A 17,985-nucleotide genomic window follows, 5' to 3' on the forward strand; every position below is an offset into this window, starting at 1 on the left:
TTGGGTCAAAGGGTGTAGGCAATTTGAAGTTTGGTCAGTGTAGACAACTTTTCTTCCAATGAGGCAGTGCAGATGTACACTCTCATTAATGATGTGAGATGCTGGATTTTTTTTCCACATTATATATTAATAAAATCTTAATGTTTGTATTTGATAGCCTCTAAGGTTCAAATGGTATTTCAAGTCTGGTGTGGTGGCCCACTCCTATAATCCCAGCATCAGGAGACTGAGGCTGGAGGATCAAGAGTTCTAGACCTGCCTAAGCTACATAGGGAGACCCTAAATTTTTTTTTAAAATGTATTATTGCTGGAGGTGTGGCTCTAGTGATAGAGTCCATGTCTAGCAAGCATGAGGCCCTAAGTTCAAACTCCAGTAAAAAAAAGAAAAGGAAAAAGGCAGCTTACTCTAAACTAGTGGGGTTAAGGGTAAAAGATCAAAACCTCCCAATATTACTCCCTTATAATATGTAACAAAAACAATCTTCTTATCAGGCACATACTCCGAAGGCCACTTTGTTCCATTCCTTGGATCTCCCCCAGGGAGCAGGGTAAGAAGGAAATACTATGTATCCGTCTAGTAACCCTTATGCCAACAGACACATGTTGTAGCTTGTTTTTTCTTGGAGTTCACCACTGCTTAAAATTTGACATCCTGTGTCCCCTGTTGGGATCCTTTAAGGCTGGAATGTGTGGTTTGTAATAGTGGCTTTAAAAGTATGATTACCAGGTTTGTAGAGTGGCTCAGGTGGTAGAGCACCTGCCTAGCAAGCATGAGGCCCTGAGTTCAAACTCTGTTACCACACACACACACACACACAAAAAGTATGACTGCCAAACTCATGGTGGCCATGCGTGGTCTCACAGATCACTGGGGCTGTGTCTACCATCTGTCTCTGCCCAGCCAGGTCCAGAACTAGGGGAGAGGGGTTGAAGATGTGACCCTTTGCATCGCAAAGTATTATTGAGATGACAGCCTACAGAGGAACTTTCCCCAAAGCCTCCCTTGAATTATGGGACCAATATTTGCCTGGGCCTCTAAAAACTTCGCAAATCTGAAGCCCACTTTTAGCATATGTATAAAGAGAACTTTATGCCATATGTTTGTGTAACAACCCTGGCTAGCTTCAGGCTATTTCCTCCAAAGGTTTCTTTTGCTATTTAATTTTTTATGATATTGCTCACTTCAGTACTTAACTGCTAACATCAGTAACAATTGCCAACACTGAGTGAGGGGCCTTTTTTTTTTTTTTGGTGGTACTAAGATTTGAACTCGGGGCCTCATACTTGTTAGGCAGGCACTCTACTACTTGAGCCACTCCACTCATGGGATTTTTCTTTTCTTTCTTTTTTTTTTTTTTTTTTTTTGCAGTACTAGAGTTTGAACTCAGGGCCTATGCCTTGAACTACTCACCAACGCTTTTTTGTGATGGGTTTTTTTGAGATAGGATCTCATGAACTATTTGTCCAGGCTGGCTTCGAACCTCAATCCTCTTGATCTCTGCTTCCTGAGTAGCTAGGATTGCAGGTGTGAGCCATCGGTGCCCGGTTTCCCCAACCCTTTTTGCCTCGGTTGCTTTTGAGATAAAGTCTCTCATAAGAGCTTGCATTTTTGCCTGGACGGGGCTAAATTGCTACCCTCCTGTTTATGCTTTTCTTGTAGCTGGAATGATAGGTGCATGCCACTATGCCTATCTTTTTTTTTTTTTTTCCTTGTTGAGATATGGGATCTTGCCAACTTTTTGTCCAGGCTGGCCTCAACCCTCAATCTTCCTATCTCCACCTCCAAGTAGTTGGAAATACAGGCATGAGCCACCATGCCTGGGTTGCTGTAGATCTTACTAGGTGCCAGGTACCTATTTAATATTCATCCCTATAAATGCCTTGTGTCCTTTTTAAAGCCAAGCAAGGCATTAATAAACACAACTTCAAATTTCCCTCATCTCCTTTATGGTACACTCTTAAAGGTTCTTTCTGATATCTGAGGCCTTATAAGTAGAGAAAGGCTACACTTCTTGGATTTCATGCTTCTACCCTATGTTCATAAGGCTCTATATATGTTGAAGAGAAATCAACAAAGCAAAACAAAACCACTTTACACTCAGAAGCCAGTAGTCTAGTGATAATAGCTTTACAAAACTCAACAACTATGACTCCAGAAAGGGACGGTGTGACCAGTCGTAATTCACAAAGAATTGTAGTATTAAACTAATCCTATGTCCTTTGTAGGGTGACACAAGAAGAGTGGTTGATGAGGATGAGTGCTCACTCCAGGCCAGGCACTATTCTAAGGACTTTTATCCACTGTCACATTTCATCCTTATCCATGCTGCATGCTAGAAACTATTTTCTATGGCTAAAGCCCAGGGAAATTTCCTATGTAATTTATATGAATATCAGGAGAACACGTAGTAAAATATTTCCTCATGGCCAGGTGCCAGTGGCTGATGCCTATAATCTTAGCTACTCAGGAGGCAGAGATCAGAAAGATCATGGCTGGAGGCCAGCAAATCGTTCTGGAGACCCTATCTGGAAAATATCCAACACAAAAAAGGGCTGGAGGAGCAGCTCAAGGGGTAAAGTGCTTTCCAATATAGCGTGAAGCCCTAAGGTCAAATCCCAGTACTACCAAAAAAAAAACCAATTTTCCTCATGTCCTTCAGATAAGATGGAAAGTCAGAGGTCGAGTGTCCTGCATTTAGTCACAAGTAATTACAAACTTGTGCACTGCCCAAGCCAGATAAACGCTCATAGATTTAACCCAACACTTCTATTTCTGGCACTATATTTTAAGAAAACATTCAAAATTTAGTTGGGCTGGGAGTGTGGCTCAAATGGTAGAGTGCCTGCCTAGCAAGCATGAAGCCCTGAGTTCAAACCCCAGTGCTGCCAAAAAAATTGGAAGACATAGCCAGGTGTGGTGGCCATGCCTGTGATCGCAAACTTGGGAGGCTGAGGCAGGAAAATTTTGAGTTTAAGACAAGTCTGCGCTACATAGTGAGTTCCAGGCCAGCCTGAGTTGCATAGGGAGACCTTGTCTAAAAAAAAAAAATAGAGGCTATATCACAATTTGTCTATGCATTCGCCCCCCCGATGGACACATCAGGTTGGTTTCAACCTTTGGGCTATGGTGAACAGCGCTGTTCTGAGCCTCATGAACATGTGTTTGCATGGACATGTCTTCTTTCCTCTTGGGTATGTGGCTAGATGGAGTTGCTAGGTTATATGGTAATTCTGTGTTTAACTAAGGAACTGCCAAGCTGTTTTCTGGAGCTATTACACCATTTCACATTCCTACCAGCAATGCGTGAGGGTTCTGATTTCTGCACCAAAGCTGGTTATTTTCAGTTTTTTAATTGTTATTATTGTTTGAGTGGTACTAGAGGTTAAACTTAGCACTTCACATTTGCTAGGCAGGCACTCTACCACTTGAGTGACATATCCAGCACTGGTTATTTTTGAGATAGGGTCTTACTTTATGTTTGGGCCTGCCTGGACAGACATCCTCCTATTTGTGCTTCTCTATTCAACTGGGATTACAGGTATGTACCACCACACTGGTTGAAATAGGGGTCTTGCTAACTTTTTGCCTGGGCTAGCCTCAAATCACGATCTTCCTGATCTCTGTGTCCCAAGTAGCTATGATAGATAATAGGCTTGAGCCACCAAGCCAGTTTATTTGTTATTTTTGAGAATGGGTCTTGGCATATAGTCCGGGTTGGCCTGGAATTAGCAATACTCCTGCCTCTGCCTCCTGAGTGCTGGGATTACAGACATGTACCACTATGCCTGGCTGTCTTATTTTTATTATAAACACCTCAAGAGTGTGAAGTGATTGTCTTATTTTGGTTTTTATTTGCATTTGCCTAGTGATCAGTGATGATGAATACTTTTTCATGTATTTGTTGGCCATTTGTACATCTTCTTTGGAAAAATGTCCATTCAAGTCCTGTGCCTTTTTTTTTGGTGGCACTGGGGTTTGAACACAGGGCCTCATGCTAAGCAGGTGCTCTACCACGTGAGTCACTCCACCAGCCCTGTTTTGTTTGGGGTTTTTGTTTGTTTTTTCAAGATAAGGTCTCGAAAACTATTTCCTTGGCAGGCTTTGAACCACAAACCTCCTAATCTCTGCCTCCCAAGTAACTAGAATTATAGGCGTGAGCCACAGGCACACGGCTCACATGCCCATTTTTTAATTGGGTTGTCTGTCTTCTCACTGTTCAGTAGCAGTGCGCTGTACATATTCTGGACACTAGACCCATGTCAGATGTTTGATTTGCTACCATTTCTTCTCATTCTGTGAGTTTTCTTTTTTCACTTGATAATTTCCTTTGATGTACATGATTCTTAAATTTTCATGATCCAGTTTATTTTTTTCTTTTATTACTTTGTCCTTGTGTAAAGCACAAACCCAAAGATTACTCCTATGTTTTCTTTTTTTTTTTTTTTCGAGGTATGGGGGTTTGAACTCAGGGCCTTCACCTTGAGCCACTCCACCAGCCCTTTTTTGTGATGAGTTTTTTCGTGATAGGGTCTCAAAGAACTATTTGCCCCAGGGGTTGGCTTTGAACCTCAGTCCTCCTGATCTCTGCCTCCTGCGTAGCTAGGTTTACAGGTCTGAGCCACTGGTGCCTGGCTTCCTGTGTTTTCTTTTTAAAAGTTTTATAGTTTTAGTTCTTAAATTTAGATCTTTGATCCATTTGAGATTAATTGTGCATCATATTTATTTTTACAATTTATAACAAGCAATTTTCTATTATCATACTGATGTTGAGTCTCCTTCTTAGATATGTGTCTTTCAGTTAAGAAAAATGAGTTGAAGTCTGGTGCCAGTGGCTCACACCTGTTATCCTATTCAGGAGGCAGAGATCAGAAGAATTGCAGTTCCAAGCCTGAGTGGGCAAATAGTTCTTGAGACCCTGTATCAAAAATACCCAACACAAAAAAGGACTGATGGAGTGGCTCACGTGGTAGAACACCTGCCTGCCCAGCAAGCATGATGCCCTGAGTTCAAACCCCAGTACCATCAGAAACAAAAGTGAATCAAAGAAAAATACCAAGTAAATAACAGAACAGAGGGTACCCAGATGCTACATCCCTGCAGAGAGGGCAGGGTTACATGGTGGTGGTGGTTCAGGAAGGCTTGGTACTAGATGTGAATTTGGCTCTATTTTTTTTTCCAGTACTGGGGTTTGAATTCAGGGTCTTCACCTTGAGCCACTTCACCAGCCCTTTTTTGTATTTGTACTTTTGAGATAGAGTCTTGAGAACTATCCACCTTGGTTGGCTTCAAACCTCAGTCTGCCTGATCTCTGCCTCCTGAGTAGCTAGGATTATAGGCATGAGCCACCAGTGCCTGGCTTTGGTTAGATTTTAAAGGTGGGACGCCTCCAGATCCCAAGATCTTACAGTTGCTCTGTGCCCTGGAACACATTATCTGACCTCTCTGAAGTCCCATGTCCTCACAGATAAAAAGAAGATGTTAATATTGACAGTGGCTCATGCCTGTAATCCTAACTGCTCAGGAGGCAGAGATCAGGAGGATTATGGTTCGAAGCCAGCCTGGGCAAATAGTTCTTGAGACCCTATCCTGAAAAAACCCATCACACGTGTGATCACACACACACACACACACACACACACACACACAAAAGTGTTGGTGGTGTAGCTCTCAAAGGTGTAAGCCCCAGTACCACAAAAAACAAAAACAAACACCGCACAGTGCTGTCCTGCCCCTCCCAGCTCCTTTCTCCAACCCCTGGAGAAGACCAGGGAGAGCATGGAGGTGGTGAGAGGCCCATACCCCATCCCAAACACACTCGAGCCCATGTGAGCAGCAGAGTCTTGGTTAGGAGCCACGGGGGCTCTAAATCCAGGGTGTCCTGGTTTCAGTCTAGGTCTGCCACTATTAGCTGTGTACAGGTGCCTCACCCCCTGTCTCCTTGGGCTGATGGAGATATTGCTGTCATGACTTGTGAAGGTTCTAGGTGTCACCATGTGTGAATATGTGGGACAGTGCCTGCACACTGTAAGTACTCAGCCAATGAACTATATTAGAAGACATCATCCAGCTGGGTGCCAGTTGCTCACACCTGTAATCCTAGCTACTTGGAAGCTGAAATGGAGAGGATAGAGGTTCCAAGCCAGCCAGGAGAAAATAGTTCGAAAGACCCCATCTCCAAAATAACCAGAGCAAAATGGACTGGAAGTGTGGTTCAAGCACTAAAATGCCTGCTTTGCAAATGGGTATTGGAACATGAATACAGAAGGCCAAGCTTTAAGGTCAGGACACAAGAGGAATGATGGAATCTAGACACCCTGACATGTCAGTGCCCTTGGAAAGAAGGATGCTGCTGTCCTGCTATAGCCGATTTCTGACTTGTGAATATTTGGGTCATATTGCCACATCTTTGGATTTTCCAAAGAGGCAGGACATTCATATTTTTAAGTGAACTGTACTGAGAAAAAAAAATTGAGATAGAATCTTAAATCCTATTCAGACTGGCCTTACGTTCCTGGGTTCAAGCAATCTCCTGTCTCAAGCTTCCCTAGGAGCTGGGACTGCAGGTGTGTGCCCTTGGGGCTGGCTTTTATGTACTGATTTCTTCTTCTTTTTTTATTATATTCATATGTGCATATTATGTACTGATTTTTAAGTGTGGGAATTAATTGAGTTAAAACAGCAAGCAAATAAACAAAAACTTTGTAGGCCTAATTAACCTCTTCTGTGAGCCTCCAGGGTGCGATTCTCTGTGCTGTCCCAGCTACAGGGCCAGGTCAGGTTTCTCTGGTTTGTTCTCCTCGTAGCTTCCTCACATCCCTGGACCGATAGCCCTTTCCACATTCTGTAATTCTTTTGTGTCTACAAACATACATACACAAGCCTATTTTTTAATTATTTATTTATTTTTAAGACAGGGTTTTACTGTGTAGTCTAAGCCACCCTTGAACCCTCCATTCTCCTGTCTACGCCTCCCAAGGGCTGGGATTTCAGGCATGTACCATGACACCTGGCTTCTTACCAAACTTCTTGATGGAAAATCCAATTTTTGTTCAACACTGAGGTCTCCCAACCCTTATGTTCACCAAAAAGGTAGCCTTAAGCATGTTACCTTACTTCTCATACCTTGATTTCCTCACTTGTAAATGGGGATAATAAATACAATGTGTCCTGCTTCATGAAACTGTAGTGAGAAAGAAATAACCCAGGGCTTAGAAGGCCATCTCTGAAGGTTTTTCCTGCTGTGAGCTAAGAGCCCCTGAGCTGCTGGCATGAAGCTTACCCTCCTTTGCCAGGGCAATCCCCCCACTGGTTTCTGTGCTGCCATCCAGGGCCTCAGTTTCCTCCTTTAAGGAGAGCTTTTGGGGAAGAGGTGCAGGAGCACAGGCTGCCACAAATTCTTCCTGGCCCTCAGCCCCCACTCTTTTTGCTATAACTTTTTAAATTTAAGTCCTTTTCAGTCTATAGCAGGTTCTTTCCCCCTTCCACCCTGCCAGCCTCTGGCTCTCAAGGCAGAACCCAGGCATCCCAGCCCCATCCCAGGGTGAGTCCAGACAAAGGCTGGCCCCAGGGGACCCGCCGCAGCCACCAGATCTGAGATGGGGCTTGAGTGGCACGGTTGGCGGAGCCCTTGCGGGATGGACAACGGCCAGAAACCCGGAGACCCTCACTGGCCTTCTCTTCCCGCGGACTCCCGCTGGACACAGGGCGAGGGGCGTCTTCTCTGCCACCTCCCTGCTCCCTCGGCCCCTTTTTTCCCAGGCTGTGGGAGGCAAAGGGTTAAATCCCATAGAGCTGATGCTGACTCCAGGCTAGAGGGGCCCGGGAAGCTGGGGTCACTTCCTGCTCCGTCCCAGTCACCCTGAACTGGTCCCCGGGTCCTCAGCCTGGAATCACCCCGTGAGCAGGACCCCAGAGCCCTGGGCGTCTGGCCGCGCCCCCCGAGGCAGGGCACTCAGGGGTTAAGTCCCCCGGGGCTGGATCCGCCCTCCGGCTGTTCCCAGACCCCAGAGCCGTGAGTCCGGGACGCCTGGGTCCCGGGGGTGGGGGGGTGGGGTGGCCCCGAGAGCCCCGGGCGACCGCGGGGAACAATGGGCGGGGAGGGGGGGGGCGGGTACCCCCCGCCCCCCCCCTCCCGCCGCCGGGCAGTGGGTGTGGGGGGGGGGGAACGGCCCGGGCGGCGGAGGATTCTGGGAGCGCGGGGGTCCGTGGGGGAGGGGCGCGAGCATTCTGGGAAGAGCGACCGGCGGGCGGCGCGGGGCCGGCGCTGCGGACACCGGGAATCCGGGAGCCGGGAGGGCGGACGCGGCGCGGCGAAGGCCCCGGCCCGGAGCTGAGAGCCTGGAGCTGGGTCGCTGCTCACGGACCCAAGTCCGGGGTCCCACTCGCTCCGGGGGAGGGGGCGGGGGAGACGCGTTCCCGCCGCTCCGGCCAGGGTCACCCTGGGCCGCTCCCACACCTCTCCCGGAGGCCGCCGCCGCCGCCTCCGCCCGCCGTGGGGCCGTCGCGAGGGCCCAGGCTGCCAGTCTTGGGCCTGCACTTCTTGGCTCCCTCGGTGTTCCCACATCCATATTCCATGTGGCCTTGTCATTAACCCTTTGCCTTCTACTCTGGACCACCGAGTTTGAATTTCTCAGTCAAGGTACAGAAGCTCTTACCTGTCCTCTGTAAGCGCAGCAGAGCACCTTCCACCCTTCCTGGCCTCCCTAAAGCAGGCAGGCACAGCTCCCTGCCTCCACCTCCCCAAAGACACCCTCGGTGGGGGAGGGGGCTTCTCAGAGTCTTAAGCAGCTCGCAGACATGAAGAAATTGATTTACTTCCTAAAATCTCACATCTTAGTCTCCTGCTGCTCTTTGGCAGAGTCCAGCCGGCTCCTTCACCTTCCTCACCTCCCAGGGCCCTGTCTCCTTTACACCATTGTCCCTGTGCAGCCAGTGCCCATCCACGCAGCCCAGGAGAACCCAGGCCCTTTTCAAGGATTCGCTTGGGTCTAAGTCTTGTGTGAAGCCCTCCTCCAAGCCCTTTGCTTCTGTGACCCTGTGCCCTCGTCTTGGAATCATCTTACTGCTTTAGGAATGACAGCTCACTGTGTTTGCTCCAGATCACTCTGAACTTGGGTTCCTTTGTTGCCATCCTTTGCATTCAATCAAAGTTTGTTTTTTTTTTCCCCCCAAAAGCAAGGACATGTAGCACATTCATTCACCTAACGAAATGTTCACCAAGCATCTATTATGTCCTAGGCACTGTCTCAGGCATGTGATAATGGTGTCAAACAGGACAAAAGAGTAAAGGCAGGGCCCCAGGGTGGGTTTGGTAAGGGTGGCTTCAGTGGATAGGACTGTCTCTAGCTCACAGCCACAGATGTTAGGCCTCATCACTGGGTGCAACCCCTCTTTTATAACCAAGGAATTTCTCCAATTCATTCTCACGGCCAGCAGGCGCTCCCCTCTCAGAGCTTTCCCCGTCCTCAGTCAACTGCCAGCAGCCCAAGAGTATGAGTCTCACATGACTGCCAAGGTCACCTCATGCTCTCAGAAACAGGAGCAAGCCAAATACAGAACCCTGCATTTGTGGTCTTAGTTCTGCTGCTTCCCAGCCTGGGACCTTGGAGAAGTCCCCCCAGTGCTGATTTACTAATCTGGAAAATGGACAAACTGATTCCTGAGTCTCCTCACAGGATTGCTCCTGGGAGGATGAAGTGAGAGAAATGAGGACACCCTGGTGGGCACTGGGTCCTTTGCAAGTGTTCTCCACACTCCACTTTCTTTTCTGCTTTCATCTTGAAGCTCCTGCAGAAACCCCTGACTTTACACCTCCCTTCCCCCCTTTAGCCTGACCCTCTTCCTGTGCTTGGATAATGAGAAAGTCCCCAGTCCTTCTGAAGCATTCCTGTCCCCCCTGGAAAATTGGAGTGGTTTCTTTTTTTAACCCTTTGTCAGCCTCAGTTCTCTCTGGAGCTCTTCAGGGAGAAGTTTATTAGTCTCAATTAGCAGCCCCATTAAGGAGGAAAATTGGAGTCTTAATGAGCTTCCTCTAATTCGCAAAGTAACAGGTTTCCAGCCTCTGGGCATCCAAGGTTTGGGATGAGAACCTCCCTCCCTTATGGGTGTCAGATATTCTCCAGCCCCCCTGCCTAGGTTCAAAGGGTTATGACTGATGAGTTTTTAATTGCGCTCTTAAACTCACTGACTTGCTCAGTTGTGATGTTAAGATCTGGAGCAGGCAGCAGGCCTCCGGGGTGAAGGGGGCCACAGTGAAAACCGGTGCCCAGAAAAAATGAGGTGGTTCATTTTTCTAAAGTTCACACAGGTAGGAAGAGGGAGGAGTGAGGTTCAGAGCAGTAAAGAGAAGCACAAAATCAGCTCTCACTGTGTGCCTGGTCTCTTTCCCCAGGGTCCCTGGAACCTTCACGGTCCTGAGCTCTGGGATGGAGCCTGAGACAGTGCTGTGGGGCCCAGATCTGCAGGGTCCTGAAGAGAGCCTGAATGACGCTCACAGAGGTGAGGGGCACAAGAAGGGGATAGACAGTGGCCCTGGTTCAGGGAGGGGCCTAGACTCTGGGGGAAAGGCAGGGGAGGGAAGAAAGAGCAGACCCTGTTCTTAAAGGAGATGGGGGCTGGAGACTCCCTTTCTGTCTGTAGGTGCTGAGAGTGGGAACGAAGAGGAGAGCCCTCGGCAGGAAAGTTCTGGGGAGGAGATCATCTTGGGAGATCCAGCTCAGAGTCCAGAATCCAAGGACCCACCAGAGATTCCCATGGAGAGCCCCTCCCAGGACCCCTCAGCCCCCCAGGACTCCCCAATTCCACTGGGTCCCTCCAACCCCTTGGACCACCAGACCCCTCTTGACCCCCCAGGTCCAGAGGTAGTCCCTACCCCGTCTGAGTGGACCAAGACCTGTGAGGCCAATTGGCAGTGGGGGACGCTCACCACATGGAATAGCCCCACAGTGGTCCCCTCCGGTGAGCCCAGCCTGCGGGAGCTGGTGCAGGGTCGCCCCTCAGGGGCTGAGAAGCCCTACATATGCAATGAATGTGGCAAGAGCTTCAGCCAGTGGTCCAAGTTGCTGCGGCACCAGCGCATCCACACAGGTGAGCGGCCCAACACGTGCTCGGAGTGTGGCAAGAGCTTCACGCAGAGCTCACACCTGGTGCAGCACCAGCGCACACACACGGGGGAGAAGCCCTACAAGTGCCCCGACTGTGGCAAGTGCTTCAGCTGGAGCTCGAACCTGGTGCAGCACCAGCGCACGCACACAGGGGAGAAGCCCTACAAGTGCACCGAGTGCGAGAAGGCCTTTACACAGAGCACCAACCTCATCAAGCACCAGCGGTCCCACACCGGCGAGAAGCCCTACAAATGTGGCGAGTGCCGGCGCGCCTTCTACCGCAGCTCGGACCTCATCCAGCACCAGGCCACCCACACGGGCGAGAAGCCCTACAAGTGCCCCGAGTGCGGCAAGCGCTTTGGCCAGAACCACAACCTGCTCAAGCACCAGAAGATCCATGCTGGGGAGAAGCCGTACCGCTGCACCGAGTGCGGCAAGAGCTTCATCCAGAGCTCCGAGCTGACGCAGCACCAGCGCACGCACACGGGTGAGAAGCCCTACGAGTGCCTCGAGTGCGGCAAGAGCTTCGGCCACAGCTCCACGCTCATCAAACACCAACGGACTCACCTGCGCGAGGACCCCTTCAAGTGCCCAGTGTGTGGCAAGACCTTCACCCTGAGTGCCACGCTGCTGCGCCACCAGCGCACACACACAGGCGAGCGGCCCTACAAATGCCCCGAGTGTGGCAAGAGCTTCAGCGTGAGCTCCAACCTCATCAACCACCAGCGCATCCACCGCGGGGAGCGGCCCTACATCTGTGCGGACTGCGGCAAGAGCTTCATCATGAGCTCCACCCTCATCCGCCACCAGCGCATCCACACGGGCGAGAAGCCCTACAAGTGCTCCGACTGTGGCAAGAGCTTCATCCGCAGCTCGCACCTCATCCAGCACCGGCGCACGCACACAGGTGAGAAGCCCTACAAGTGTCCCGAGTGCGGCAAGAGCTTCAGCCAGAGCTCCAACCTCATCACGCATGTGCGCACTCACATGGACGAGAACCTCTTTGTGTGTTCCGACTGCGGCAAGGCCTTCCTGGAGGCACACGAGCTGGAGCAGCACCGGGTGATCCACGAGAGGGGCAAGACCCCGGCCCGAAGGGCACAGGGCGACACCCTGCTGGGACTGGGAGATCCGGCCTTGCTGACTCCACCGCCTGGGGCCAAACCCCACAAGTGTCTTGTCTGCGGCAAAGGCTTCAATGATGAGGGCATCTTCATGCAGCATCAGCGGATCCATATTGGAGAAAACCCCTACAAAAACGCAGACGGTCTCACTGCACACCCAGCGCCCAAACCTCCTCAATTCCGCTCTCCAAGGCTCCCTTTTGGAGGGAATTCCTACCCAGGGGCTGCAGAGAGCAGAGTCGACCCCCAAGGGCAGCCCTTTAAAGTGTCCGAGGGTCAGGAGGGTCTCAGCCAGAGGCTGGGGATACTGTCCTCTTCCAAATCCTACATTTGTTCCCACTGTGGAGAAAGCTTCCTGGATCGCACGGTGCTCCTCCAACATCAGTTCACCCATGGCAGCGAAAAGCCCTTTCTCCTTCCCGAGGGCAAGATTGGCCTCGGGGAAGGGGCGGGGCCCAGTCCCTTGCTCAGTGGAAAACCCTTTAAATGTCCAGAGTGCAAAAAAAGCTTTGGCCTCAGCTCCGAGTTGCTGCAACACCAGAAAGTCCATGCGGGCGGGAAGTCCCAGAAGAGCCCTGAGGTGGGGAAGAGCTCTTCAGTCCTCCTGGAGCATCTCAGAAGCCCCTTAGGGGCAAGACCCTACAGTTGCTCCGACTGTGGGGCCTCTTTCCTTGATCGCTTGGCCCTCGTCAGGCACCAGGAAACCCACACCCAAGAAAAGTCTCCCAGGTCCGAGGACCCCCTTCTAGAGCCAGCCACCCTGTCTACAAACCAGGCTGGCGAAGGAGAGGCCTCCATCCCTACTGAGAGCAGCAGTCCCAGGGAGGGGGAGAGCCCCAAAGCCCTCTTGGAAGAAAAACCCTACTTGTGCCCTGAGTGTGGAGATGGCTTTGCAGAAGTCGCAGCCCTCCTCCTCCATAGGAGCTGCCACCCAGGTGTTTCCCTATGAATGGGTCTGGAGACCGGGGGCCTCTCTCTCCCTGGAGAGGAACACTGGATCCCCAAAAACTCACGTGGGGAAAGGAGGACACCCTATCAGATTGTAGAGAAGTGGAGGGAAGAAAACCCTGGGAAAAATAGTGCTTTTACAACAGTGATGAGAAACCCTATAAAATTGTTGGTGGGAATCACTTATAAGGCAGTAAAGAAAAACTGTTGGGTTAGAAACCCTATAAATATATAGGAGAAAAAAAAGCCCTTTTAAGTCTGTAGCAGAAAAACCCTATAAACCATAGTGGATAAAAGCCCTATTAATTGTAGGAAGAGGTCTTAATATGTCTCTAGACAACCCCATAAAACTGTATCAAAATCCTGTAGGGTTGGGGAAGTGCCAGGAATACAGCCTGGGACTGACGGGAGGGTGACCTCCAGTAGGTGTAGGAATCCCTCCCTACACTGACTCCAGTGTCCTCTGCCATCAAGTATGGGAGGGAAGCGCCTTTCCCAGCACCCTTGGACAGTTACACTGAAGACAGAACTCAGTGAACTGGGGAGTAGTGTGGGACCCAGGTGGAACTAGAAAAGGAAGAAAACCAAGAGAGGAGAGAAATAAATTATAAGGAGCTTTTGATTCCACAGAGGAGATAAGATGCAGAGACCAGGAAGGGAAAGTCTGGCTCCTTGTACTGGGTGTTATTTGGTGAGTTGTGCATGTCAGGGGAAGAGACCCATATAGAATCCTGTATCATTAGGAACCCCAAATGGGGAAGAAAAAAAGTTATGTCAAGTCTTTTTAAAGGCTGAAGCTTGGGGCACATAAAAAATCAAGTGTAGGAATACTGAGAAACCACCACAAAAAATAGGGGGAATTTCTGTTAGATTGGTTGGAGTGAATCAGAGGTGGAGAAACTGTTCTGATGGAATCAAGCAAAGCCCAGGCCTGTTTTTCCCCTTCCCCAGAGCTTGTTAAACTTCAAGTGCAAGCAGGTTCCAGCCTAGGCTGCCAGGGCTCTTCTGAGCCAGGCAGAGCCACCCTTTCCCCAGCCCACCTGGAGACGTCTTCTCCAAGGGGCCTCCAACATGGAGGGGGCCTCCGCCACATTCTCAGGTCTCACGGTCAGGGTTTTCCTGAAATCTAACTGCCACAGTCTTGCTGCAGTGGCAGTCCAATTCCTCAAATTCTGTCCTCAGTGGAAAGGGAGAACCGCTGCTAGTCGACCTCCAAAGAATAAATTCCTTCAGAGACTCTAGGCTTGTATGTGGTTGTCCTCCCTAGACTTCTCTGGCTCTTCTCACAAGAGCCACTGTGGGTTCTCTGTGGCAACAAGGGACAGCAAGACTACAGACTAGAAAGCTTTGATTAACCAGCAACCTGATTTTAAACCTCAGCCTTTCGTGTGAGCTGGTGGCAAGGATGCCCACAGGATGAGCCAGCTGCAAGCAGTGGTGGGTGTCCCAACACCCCACAGACTGGACCAGAGCCCCTGAAGAGTTGATGGAAGCCCAACCGTCTTCCCCACCTGGTATCTGGAGCTTCCCTGAGGTGGGATGATCCAGCTGGGTCTTGGCCTTGGGAAGGGACAGATTCCATACCCTTGGATCCTCTCTCCTCCTTAGCCAGAAATCTTCCGAGAGAAATGGATAAGAAACGCTCTCCTGTCAGGCCCATCTTCTGTCATCCCACACAGCACTACATACTTTTCATAAACCCAGCCATGCATGCTCATGTGACTGGGGCTGTGTGATAGGGGAGAAATGCAAAGAAAACTTTTAAGAGAAACATCTGCAACAAGGATCCCCCTAACCCTGGAGGCCCTTAAAGATGGGTTGGAAAGGAAGTGCTCCCTGACCAAGTGCTGGCACCAGTGACACCCATCCTGGAGTAATAGGACTAAGATGCCAGGTGAGGTGTCCTTCAGAAGTGAGGTGATCAAAGGGGTGACCTGGATTCCTGCAAAGCTGTGGAAGAGACCTCTTAATTCCATTACCTATAAGTTCAAAAGGTGAAAACCCTTCACCCTTCATCTATCCTGCCCCAAAGGGATGACCCTCAAATTTAAAAGGATCAAAATCTGAGAACATTGTGGGAGAACCCCCTAGGCCTGCTGGGGAGACAAAAAGACAGGCTTTATATGATTGTGGGGAGAGGGGAGCCTTGCTAACATCCCCATAAAGCCCCACTCACCCAAGTGCCAGGTCGGAGCCTACTACTGAAGAGCCTGCCTGTGAATCTCTTACAAATGTTGGCAAAGGGGGACAATCTCTATAAGATGAGGAGAAAAGTCCTCCAAGTCTAAGCTGATCCCCCTTCTAACGTGGTAGCAGAAACTAAGTTGTAGAGCTAGCAGGTTCCCTCAGATGTAGGTCTGAGAATCTACCCCCAGAAGATTGCTGGGGAGCAGTTTTGGGAGCTGAAGAGGCCAGTCTAGGGGGAGGTGGTCAGTGTAGTCAGAGCAACTGTAGCCTGTTGAGGACTAGGGTGTAGCATATGTAGTAGGCTGCTCGCATGTTGTTGGGACAGGTGAGGGCTGAGGGTCTTGACCCCAGTAGGACCAAGGGACAAGACTTGTGGAGTCTGGGGCTTCCTAGTAGGAAAGGGGCAAAGTCACAGACCCTGGGTGTTTCCTGGTCTCTCTTGGTCACCTCCCTCCCAGAGCCAGCTGTATCTTGGGAGGAACAGCACAGGGAGGTGGCCGTGCCCAGAGTGTCTGGCCAGCTCAGGCATAGGCCCACCAGAACTAAGTCTTGAAGGCACAATGTACTCAAAGCCTTCACATCTCCATGCTGGGCCCCCAGCCCAGCTCCTTAGAGGAGCTCAACAGCCAAGGGCCTGAGCTATTAGTGAAAGCAAAAGGGAGGGGGAGAAACTGATCTCAGTTTAGGGTAAAACTTGAAACTGCTGTGGATGTGGAGGTCAGATGGGAACTGGTCTTGAATCCTGAATGGTGGAAACTTGAAACTATCACAACCAAGAGGTGGGGTTCCGTGACCTCACTCTGGAGTAGCTCCCAGTCTCCTTTGCCCCTGTAAGGGAAGCCCCACTCACCTGATTTGTCCCTGGGGAGGGAAGAGAGGCCCCACTTTTGAGTGTTGTGTGTCAATAAGTGTTGTGTCACCGGTGGTCATATTGATTAGTTGAAGAGAATAAAGGGAATACGATTTCCCAGTTGTTTTTTGTTTTTTCGTTCAGCCTCCAGCAAGTTTAGAGTGTGTGTCCTCTCCATGAGCCTGGGCCCTTTTCCCTGGGGCCTTAAGCTCCCTGTCCAGCGCTTGCTTGTGGAAAGCTGACGAGTTTATGGCATTTTCAAATCCACACCTTTGCAGGAGAGGGGAGAAATCTCATGAGCTGGCAGCAGAGCCCAACAGCTCTTGACAGTTCCTGGTTTGATACCAGCACAATGGGTAGACTGCTGAGTGGCTGCCTGGTAACTTGCACGGGCCAACTTAGGCTCAGTTGTGTAGCAGGGTGGCCTCACTGGCTGTGATACCCACCTGATGCCACAGGGGAAAGCTGTCAGGATCAGTTTCCAAAGGTGGCAGCTACCTCTCCTTGTTCCCAGGGTGGTGGGCCTGGCTCAGCCCCTTCTAGTCCAGGGCCTCCTAGACCCTGAGGAGAGGTAAGTAGAGCCCTGGCTGTGGTCCCACTCCCAGACGTCAACCCACAGGCCCTCACTGTGTGGAGAGGTTAAGGCTTGGGGAAGGGCAGCTGCTTGCCCAAGATTCACAGCAAGTGAGTGAGGGAAGCCAGCTTAGCCAGGTGTTCTGTAAGCAGGCGCTGCACCTGTCAAGCCTTTCCTTCTGGTGGCTGGACCTGCTTGGACCTGGCCTGGGCTCCTCACTGTCTGGGCCACTTGGAGCTGCTCCAAAGAGTCCTTAATGCTGTGTGTGCTTCAGTGCTGTGCATCCTGAGCCTCACTGTGGCCCCCAAGTGGCTGCCTAAGATCAGCATTTGTTCTAACCTGTCACTTGGCTCTGCCCTGTCTCCTGCCTTTCCCAAGCTTCTCTGACCCAGATCCCCAGGACAGGCTGTCTCTTTCCCTTTCCCCATCTGGAAATGGGAGGAAGATAGGAGGAGGGATTTTCCTTTCATGGAGAAGCTAGTAATGAAGCCTTCTCTGCATTTCCTGGGTCCCCAGTCCTGGAGACATGGAGGTACATCAGAACTAGTCTCAGCACTGGAGGAGTCCTCAGTAAGGTAAAGGAGCCATGGACACAGAGATGATGTCTGCCTAAGCAGGACAGGTAACACTGGAGGAAGTGAGGGAGGGGATCATCTGTGGAGGGGTCAGGAGTGGGGTGGGGAAAGATGGCGTACACAGCCAGGTATGGGCTTAGAGCAGAGGGACTTGAGAGTTAAAGCCAGGGAGCAGGGAAGAGCTGTCACTGAGAGATTGAGGGTACCACGATCCTTCCCACCCATGAACAGTGATGGCTTTCTGAGTCTGGAGGTTGAGAAAGAGAAATGGACTGGAGGAGTTGAGTCTTGGCTAGCCAAAAGGGGACAGGGGCAAGTAGAAAGCAGGGGTCAAGGATAGGGTTGGAGGAAGAGGATCAGCAGAAGGCAGTGAGCATGAGGTAAACCAGATGAGTGAAGCCTCACAGGACCCAAGGAGTTTTGGGAGTGGTCCCTGTCAAATGCTCTACTGGCCAATCAGAAGCAGTAGCTCAGTTCTGACTGAAATAGACACTAGGCCCATCCATCATTGATGCCATCTGCTCACTGCCAAGAGGATGGCCAAAGTCAGCATTGGCCAAGGAGGAGCTCTTGCCTGCTTATCCCTGTGGCTCTGGGGTATCACAGCTACTGAGATCACTGGGG

General features: G+C 50.5%; 1 protein-coding gene across 6 annotated transcripts; it reads left to right on the forward strand.

Annotated features, from left to right (window-relative positions):
* The first annotated feature begins 7,814 nt into the window (after positions 1 to 7,814).
* Positions 7,815 to 16,328, forward strand: Znf629 (zinc finger protein 629). Of its 6 annotated transcripts, none has more exons than XM_074059921.1 (3): positions 7,815 to 8,012; positions 10,392 to 10,498; positions 10,621 to 16,328. In XM_074059921.1, exons 2-3 carry the CDS (start codon positions 10,484 to 10,486, stop codon positions 13,174 to 13,176), a joined length of 2,571 nt encoding a protein of 856 aa, XP_073916022.1. In that variant the 5' UTR covers positions 7,815 to 8,012; positions 10,392 to 10,483; the 3' UTR covers positions 13,177 to 16,328. The 6 variants fall into 6 exon arrangements, with proteins under 6 accessions (XP_073916022.1, XP_073916024.1, XP_020014043.1 ...); XM_074059923.1 differs by having other exon boundaries at positions 10,853 to 16,328; XM_020158454.2 differs by having other exon boundaries at positions 7,816 to 8,012; positions 10,640 to 16,328.
* Positions 16,329 to 17,985: the final 1,657 nt, after the last annotated feature.

The sequence above is a fragment of the Castor canadensis genome, chromosome 17 (assembly GCF_047511655.1).
Source record: "Castor canadensis chromosome 17, mCasCan1.hap1v2, whole genome shotgun sequence".
Classification (NCBI taxonomy): Eukaryota; Metazoa; Chordata; class Mammalia; order Rodentia; family Castoridae; genus Castor; species Castor canadensis.

Coding starts and splice junctions, on each gene's coding strand:
- Znf629 (XM_020158454.2), top strand. CDS start 10,426: ATGGAGCCTGAGACAGTGCTGTGGGGCCCAGATCTGCAGGGTCCTGAA. Junction 10,499..10,639: donor CCTGAATGACGCTCACAGAG/GTGAGGGGCACA, acceptor TTCTGTCTGTAG/GTGCTGAGAGTGGGAACGAA.